This window comes from Neltuma alba, unplaced genomic scaffold (genome assembly GCF_004799145.2).
Source record: "Neltuma alba isolate B1F8T4 unplaced genomic scaffold, ASM479914v2 tig00011705_pilon, whole genome shotgun sequence".
NCBI classification, from domain to species: domain Eukaryota; kingdom Viridiplantae; phylum Streptophyta; class Magnoliopsida; order Fabales; family Fabaceae; genus Neltuma; species Neltuma alba.
Genome location: NW_021636342.1, coordinates 481674 through 489881, shown reverse-complemented (window position 1 = coordinate 489881; position 8208 = coordinate 481674). Strand labels below are relative to the sequence as shown.

Sequence of the window (8208 nt, the reverse complement as noted above, 5' to 3'; positions counted from 1 at the left end):
GGAATGTCTTCCAAGTCTGAAACTTGAAAGAGTTCTTCAAGTATCTTCTCAGCACTTGTCTTTTCCGAGTCTGTTGTGTAAGCCTGGGAAATAGGACGAGCAGCAAGTGTATGATTTCTCCGCCATGAAAGATCCTGCTTTGTGGTAGATACTTGTATGCCATGAATTGAATCAGTAGGGAAAATTCTTTCTTCCTGAGACTAGACCACAAAGATGCCAAAAGAAATCAAATTCACATTTTGCCTCCATGTATTTCACTGGACTGACGTATAAATTTTCATAACACGTCAAAGAGAAATTGTCACTTCTTATAAATAGCATACCTGAGTAGTCACACTCTCAGATGGATGGCAGTTCGATGAAGAAGGCGATTGGGTGGCCGTGGATGGTGGTGCTGTAATGGCTGGATTTGCAATGAGAGGAGCAAAGTCGTGATGTCTAAGTCTGCAAGTCAATGTTGTAACATCAAAGTCACAAGTGTAAACCACAATTTCTGATTTCAAGCCATGTCTAGTCCTAAAGTTTGACCTCGTTATCATTTTGATCTTTAAAACTTAACCTCATTTTTGTTTGCCTAAAGATTTTTGGTCCCTGAAACAGTATTTTTGATCCTTGAAAGTTGAAACAAGGTTTGAAGGACCAAATCACTAGTTTCAAATTTAAGAGACCAAAACTAAAATGAGCTCAAATTTGAGAGACTAAAAAATGATGTTAACCTAATTATTTATGAGGAAAAGAAGATAAGATCAAGTTTTATATATGGTACCTTCCATTGTCAGTGCTGAACTGCATCTTTTTGTCACCATCCCCACCAACTTTAGACCATCCTTGTTCATAAACACGTATAGCATAATCACAATTTCTCTCAGCAGCAACACTGAGCCATGACCCATACATAGGTTCTGCTGGATCCACCACTGCCATCTTCCTTTTGGAATTACAGGTTCTTGAATTATGCCCTATTATTCCGCACTTGTAGCAAAAACCCTCGAGCCTTTCGTACCTCACTGAGCTCCATAGCTTTGGCAGCTCTGGTCTTAGAATCCAGAACCCAGTTGTTAAGGGACGGCTTAGATCAACATTTATCCTTGCCCTTGCAAAACTCCTAATAATCCTTCCATTAACAATAGGACATTCCACCATTAGTACCTCACCCATCTTTTTCCCTATTTTTATGAGATTATTCACTGTCATAGCCTTTACAGGCACATCATGAAATTGTACCCAGAAAGGTGACATGTTGAATCTTCCATCTGATAGCACCATATACTCTGTCCATTCTTGGATATTGAGTAGGCATCCTGAGATGTACCAGGGTCTGCCTCTTAACACCCTAAAGTAATCATCCTCCTTCCCAAAGGTAAACATATATGAATTAACTCCTAATTCCAAGATATCCACCTCCTCTATCAGCAAATTCCAAGCCTGTTCAACCATGCTCATCACTTTGTGCTTGTTCAAAGCTTCCTCTGTTATTAACACTCCCACTAGTTGTCTCTTCCCTACTTTGTCACCACTACCACTTGTCCAATCTAATTCGATTGTAATTCCTGCCTCATCTTCTTCCTCTAAATCAACCTAAAGAGAGGAAAACGGAAGACCCACAAGAGAGAACTTCATCAATTTATATATGTCAGAGAAAGTGGGAAAAAAAAAATCTCATTGGATTGACCCAACCAAATTTCCACAGCAAGTTAATGGCAGAATCACAACTGATTAAAATCCATTATTACATTAGAAGAATTTCAGCAAGCACAACCAAAAGAAATCCTGCATAACATGTACGTGAATCAGAGGAAGATACAGAAGAGTGTTGCTATAAATCCCATACCTGGCTAGTCACACTCTCACGTGGATGGCAATTTGATGAAGACGATGAATGGATGCCTGTGGGTGGAGCTGCAATGGTTGGGGCAAAGTCACAATGGCTACGTCTGCATTGGCTGGAGCTGAACATCAATGCAACATCAAAATCACAAGCTTCAAGGTTAAATTTCATAATGGGAAATTAAACTTTGAAATTTATTAAGAGATAAAGAGACATCCGTCACACACACACGTGTGTGTAGTATTGTACCCTGCATTGTCAATATCAAAATGAATCTGTAAATCATATAAATCGCCTTCTTTTTCTAAGAATGAAGAAGCGGGCTCTGAGGATTCGGTTTCACGTTCATTGACTATGGCTCGATGGCTCCCACTCACTGAATCTTCAGCTTCACAGCACCTTGTGTTTTCCTTAAAATATGAAATAATCTGAGTATATCTTGCGAAATAATGAGACATTATTAAATTGTTAGAGATCGTGCCTCAATTTCCTTTAAATCTCCTATGCCCAACCTTCTATTGTATTCATCTCTGGTTTCTCTTTTAATTACCAATTCTTCGATCTCTCTCTCTCTCTTTGTTCTGAATCTCTACTTTTTTTCCCTTTAATCCTAACAAATAAAGAACTAAAATTTGGTCTTTTCTTTTGTGAGGTTTCTCCCTTCAGTAAAAGCTTAGACATGATAAAAAAATGTTGGTAGCAATGTGACTTACTTGATCCTGGCGCTCTTGCAGAGTTGAAAGGAAGTTTTCAAAATCTATTTTGTCAATGACTCGCCACCCACACTTAATGGAACTTGGTTCATCATTCCTTTGGGCTTCAAATTTCAAGAGAAGCTGGCTGTAATCCATTGATAAATCACTCTGCTTTCCAATTTGCCCAAACAGGATCCACAAGTGAGGAGAACTTATTCCCTTCTCACATTTTCGGTCCCTTCCTTGGAGGAATACGATATGATCATTTGAAGCTTTTGCATAAAAAGAGAGCCCAAAGGGATTTTGGTTGGCCCCTGTGGAATAAAACATGTCATCTTCTAGCACAATGCATAACACAAATCCAAGCCATTCACATGGAGGCATGTCAATTGTTATTGCTCTTTTAGATTCCTTATTCAGGGAAACACTTTTCTGGTTCTCAAACCATGATGGTATTTCCATTCCTGGAATAGTGACTGAAAAGGCTTTGAAGGACATTGTTGCCAATGAGTCAGCATTCAATCTATGCGATAGCCTTTTAACATGGTTTCCACCCTGCAACATAAATTTGGCATATCTTATGTTGAGCAAAATGTGATCGGTTAAGTGAAGTAAAGAGATGTGTACCTGGTTAAGCGAAGTAAAGAGATGTAACAATTTTACATCTGACAAAGTTGTCAGTGAAGCACAATCTCCTGCATCCATTAGATATAAACCTGGTGAAGGTTGTGGCAAAAATTGAAGCCTTGGGCAAGAATTCAGATAAAGAAATCGTAGATCCAAAAGATTAGAAATGAAGCTAGCCGGTAGATTTACAACCATGTTTCCACTCAGATCTAACTTTTTCAATGATGATAGGCCACCGAGATCATAGGGAAGGATTCCGTCATCTATATTGCAGTAGCTTAAATCCAATTTTGTCAATGACTTAATGTTGAAGATAGAATTGGGCAACATTAAGCCCATAGGGTAAGAACATCCATGAAATGACAGTTTCTTGAGTCCTTGTAAATCACCAATGGATGAAGGTACTTCTGTTATAACAGTTGTGCTTGCATCAAGAATTTCCAAGGCTTCATTTTCATTGAGATTATCTAGCAGGTTAGAAAAAGCTGAACAACCAGAAATATTGAGAACTTTCAAGTGCTTCAATTTTTTAATGCTGTGGGGAAGGCTAATAAGATTTTGGCAACCCCTTGAATTCAAAGTTTGGAGACTAGTTAATGATCCAAGAGATTCAGGAAGTTTGGCTATACTTGTCTCTTGCACATCAAGTGTAATGAGATTTTTCATATTTTCTCCAAATTCTGGAAGATCTCTAACTTGTGTGCATCCACAAAGAACAAATTCCTTCAAAGAGTTCATGTCCAGTTTTCTTGGAAGGAATTTAAGACTTCTGCAATTTCTTAGATTCAAAACTTCAACTCTAGTTAAGGATCCAAGTGACTCAGGAACATCTTCTATGCCAGTCTCTTCTAGAACAAACTCTTTCAAACATGCCATTTCCAGTTGTCTTGGAAGGACTTTAAGATTCAGGCAACCTTTCAAATTTACTTCAAGAAGATGGTGGAGCTGTCCAAGTGAAGGATGAATATTAGCAAGTTTGGCGCAGCCTTCAAGGACTAATCTTTCTAAATTTTGAAGTCCATAAAATTCTGGACTTTGAATAAGGTACTTGGAATGGCTCAAGTCCAAAATCTTTAGATTCTCCATAAACTGCTCAAATAAAAGACAGGGCAAATCGGCTATAAATAAATAGTTAGCTTAATGAATTGAGTTATGTAAGTGTTTAAATTAAAGTATCTTACTTGTGTGCCCTGAGAAAGTTGCTTTAGTTTGCTATTGTGCATCTTGAGATATACAAGTTCATAAGGTTTCACATTCAAGGGAAGATCTCTTAGAGGATATCCATACCAGTGAAGAACTTTTAATGCCCATGGAAAGCCCATAAGACAACGGGGAAGGTTAAAATTACATGATATGATGAGTAATCGAAGCAGACGCATTTGTAAGAAAGATGCAGGATTCCAATTTGCTTCATCTTTCGCAAAAGTAAAAGGCAGAACCACGCCTTCCGTTGCTTTAGTTCCCTAATAAAAAACATTACAAAAGAGTATCAAAATAAGCAAACAAGGCATATGAAAATTCATCCACTAGGAGAAATTTTGTGACAGTATTTTTGGTATCTCTAGAAAATTAATTACTCACCATATTTCTATTTAGTACTTGATCAATGTCATGAGAAAACCACAATCTACTGCGCCTTCCAACATCATCACGAGATTCATCGAAAACAATAAGCCTACCCATTTCTTGAACCAGACCATGCATCTCTATGTACTTGATATTGCCAACCTCAATTTCAGCTAGCAATGATTTGTCAATAAGACTTTTCATACCAATTGTTGCCTCAAAACCACAGCTTGCCAATATTTGTGTTACTTCATCCTTGCCCCACATATTGAAAAAACATGCAATATCTAAAAATATCGTCCTTTCCACATGGTTTAATGCATCATAACTTAATCTGAGTATCTTAAAAATATTATTACTTGAATCCTTTTTCAACAAATCCAAAGCATCTTCCCATTCACTTTCCCTCCGTCCTGAAAAGAAGGAGCTCATGACACAGAGAGCTAAAGGAAGGCCATTTGCATAATTAATTACTGATTTTGACAATTCCAATAAACTCTTTGTAGGTGGATCTCTTCTAAATGCTTTTTGACAGAAGAGTTGGAGAGACTCATCATGGTTCATTGGTTTCACCTCGTATATTTCCTCCACATTATGAGATCTCAGTAAGTGAACATCCCTGGTTGTAATGATTACTCTACTCCCTTTACCAAACCACTCCGGGCTTCCAGCTAAACCCTCTAATTGGCTTATAAGATTTACATCATCGAGGATAAGCATAACTTTTCTATTGCGGAAAAGGTATCCTATTGTTTTCTTTCCTTCATGCTTGTCTTCAATTTGCATGTTTCTTATCTTGAGACGTGCCAGCAGTTTACTTTGTAAGTGGGCAAGGCCATTCCTTTCCGAATCTTCCCTGACATTGGCAAGCAAGCAATGCAAGTCAAATTGGCTATGAAACCTCTCATAGACAGTTCTAGCAAGAGTGGTCTTGCCCACACCTCCCATGCCCCATATTCCTATAAACCGAACATCATCCAACCCTATCTCTAACACTGAAAGGATTTGGTCTATTCTCCATTCAATTCCAACTAGTGCATCACTTACATTGACAGGTGGCAATTCAGAACAAAATTGGTCCCATAAATGTCCAACCACATTCTCAATGAGTTCTGTTTCGTACCTACAAGCACAATTTTTCCCTCACATGAATTGTATGATCATATATGTAATACAACTCAGATATAAATAATAAAACGAGTTATATATTTGATAGTATGAAATAATTATTGATTTATTCACTCTCAACTGAGTTTTTATCTCTCCGAAAAGAACATGTCGAGACATGCAGATATCTTAGATACATCAAAGCAGTGTTCAATGAATTGATACAAATATTATATATATATAAATATGCAAGTTATTCAATCTTATTAAAAAGACTTACCTATATTGACTGGAATCAAAACCAGATAAATTAGCCATTTCTGTTAGAGAATCCCTCCATTTTTGCAGCTTTGGTTGGTCATGTTGGAACTTCCGTTCAAGTTTGGCAAAAGATTCACCAAAGGCTTTTCGTTGGTTTCTTACATCAGATGGACCTACATGATAAAAGATGGGGAAAACTATTTGACCTAGCTTATTTCTTGAGACAAGAATGTGTTGGAGCTCATTTAAACACCATGAAGAAGAGGCATAAGTTTTGGAGAGAACAACAACCGCAAAGTGAGATTCCTCAATTGCTTGTCGAAGTTCCTGTGAGATAACTTCTCCTCTTTCAAGTTCTTCATCATCTCTAAAAACTCTAAATCCACTCCTATTTAATGCATGATACAAGTAGTTTGTAAAGCCTTTACGAGTATCTTCACCCCTAAAACTCAAGAAAATGTCATACTTGCAGGTCCTTCGGGTTGAATCGGAGCTGGAAGAATTTGAGGAAGAGGCTTCATGGTCACTTGCCATAAATGTATGAGTCAACTTACGAAGTATAATGTGATGAACCTGTAGTATTTTAGCCTACAACAACTAAACCATAGCATTAGTCCTCAAAGAAAACAAATCAAATATGAAATGAAAATTATAGAAACAAGGTAGGAATTAAAGATGGCGCGTGATCTAGATCTGTCATACACTGACCTTAGCTCAATGCTAGCTACAAGTGAAGACTAAACTCCAATGCTTCGTATACTTGTATTTAGTTAGTACTTGAAGATTTGACGTATGTGGTGGCTCACTTAGAAACCACCCCGGCCCTGATGCAATCCGACGACTTTCCCCTTAATTATTGATTTTCTTACATTTCCATTATTTGTGCTTCGTCTTCATACAATTTCTGCACATACTCTAAGAAATTAATTGGAAAGATTTTTATGCAATCCCACATCGATGAACAATTTAATTACTAAAAAGTCACACAGATAAGTTTTGATGCAGAAAATCACAACATGTGTATATGCCGCTCACTTGTCGTGAGACTTTTTAGTAATAAGATTGGTTATACAAACTGCAAAGTAATTTTGCCAAATTAATATTACTATTATTAAAAAGCAAATGGGAGAATTCTTTCCGGTCAGCAATCCAATATTAAATGCATATGGGGTTGGTTTTCTCACCTTCCAGTCTGAACACGCCAATATATCTATGTAAATGGAACCCGTCGGGCTCCATTAGCGCGTATGATTGCCAAAAAGTCAAAGAAAAGGAGACGTGAGAATTGAATGAGCAGAGGGCCCATTTCCTTCCTTCCATGCCCCTTCCCTCACGACTCCTTCCAATTAATTATTTCTTTAGTTTTATTTATAAGACACTTCCAGCATGTTTCATACAAATAAAAAAAAATCTTAAAATGCATTAACTCTCTATTAAAATATAACAATTTTTTAACTTTACCCTTATTTAATATATGCACCTTTCAAAAAAGATAATTACCTACACTATAATAAATAGAGGATAAAATAGTACGTTTATGCTGAAAATTTAATGAAGTGACTTATAAATATGACAAAAAAAAATCTCTCTCTGCCCAGAGGAATATATCACACTACCTTCATTTCTCAACATTAAAGCTATGTAACTAATTTGGAAATATTAAAAAAATTAATTTAGCTAGTTATTTGTAATAAATTGATATTATTTTTTTTAAATATCCTTATTAATCATGTGAATTTAAGTTATTTCTTGATGAAAACTTTTTAAGAACATATATGCAATTCATAAGCATTACTTGAGAGGAAAATAAATAAATATTGGAGATAAAGTGAATTAGGGTTTTCTATTTAAGATCAAATTGAATATAAAATTATTGCTTATTTTATAACCAAAAAAAGAAAAAACTAACGATCGAACGTAGTATGAAATAGAAGCAAAGACATAAATGTTGTTATTGACCAAAAGACTTGGAAAAATGAATGGGAAATTAAGGAAATATTACTTCCACTAACAACTTATTTCTTACAAGCTTGGAGGTATTGTTTCCATGCTCCCTCCCGCATGACTGCGACTCATATCACCAACGTCAAGTCAACCTAGCGTGAAGACTCCAAGTCTTTCCTG

At 36.5% G+C, this 8208-nt stretch overlaps 1 protein-coding gene across 1 annotated transcript; it reads right to left on the bottom strand.

Annotated features, from left to right (window-relative positions):
- Positions 1-226: 226 nt before the first annotated feature.
- Positions 227-6618, bottom strand: LOC114717030 (TMV resistance protein N-like). The gene is made up of 9 exons (XM_028902108.1): positions 6104-6618; positions 4732-5839; positions 4332-4613; positions 3151-4239; positions 2542-3078; positions 2078-2238; positions 1832-1949; positions 767-1578; positions 227-444 (listed from the first exon to the last, which is right to left on the bottom strand). Exons 1-9 carry the CDS (start codon positions 6616-6618, stop codon positions 309-311), a joined length of 4758 nt encoding a protein of 1585 aa, XP_028757941.1. The 3' UTR covers positions 227-308.
- Between the last annotated feature and the right edge of the window lie 1590 nt (positions 6619-8208).

Coding starts and splice junctions, on each gene's coding strand:
- LOC114717030 (XM_028902108.1), bottom strand. CDS start 6,618: ATGGCAAGTGACCATGAAGCCTCTTCCTCAAATTCTTCCAGCTCCGAT. Junction 4,240..4,331: donor AACTTTCTCAGGGCACACAA/GTAAGATACTTT, acceptor TTATTTGAGCAG/TTTATGGAGAATCTAAAGAT. Junction 2,239..2,541: donor TGCAAGAGCGCCAGGATCAA/GTAAGTCACATT, acceptor TCATATTTTAAG/GAAAACACAAGGTGCTGTGA.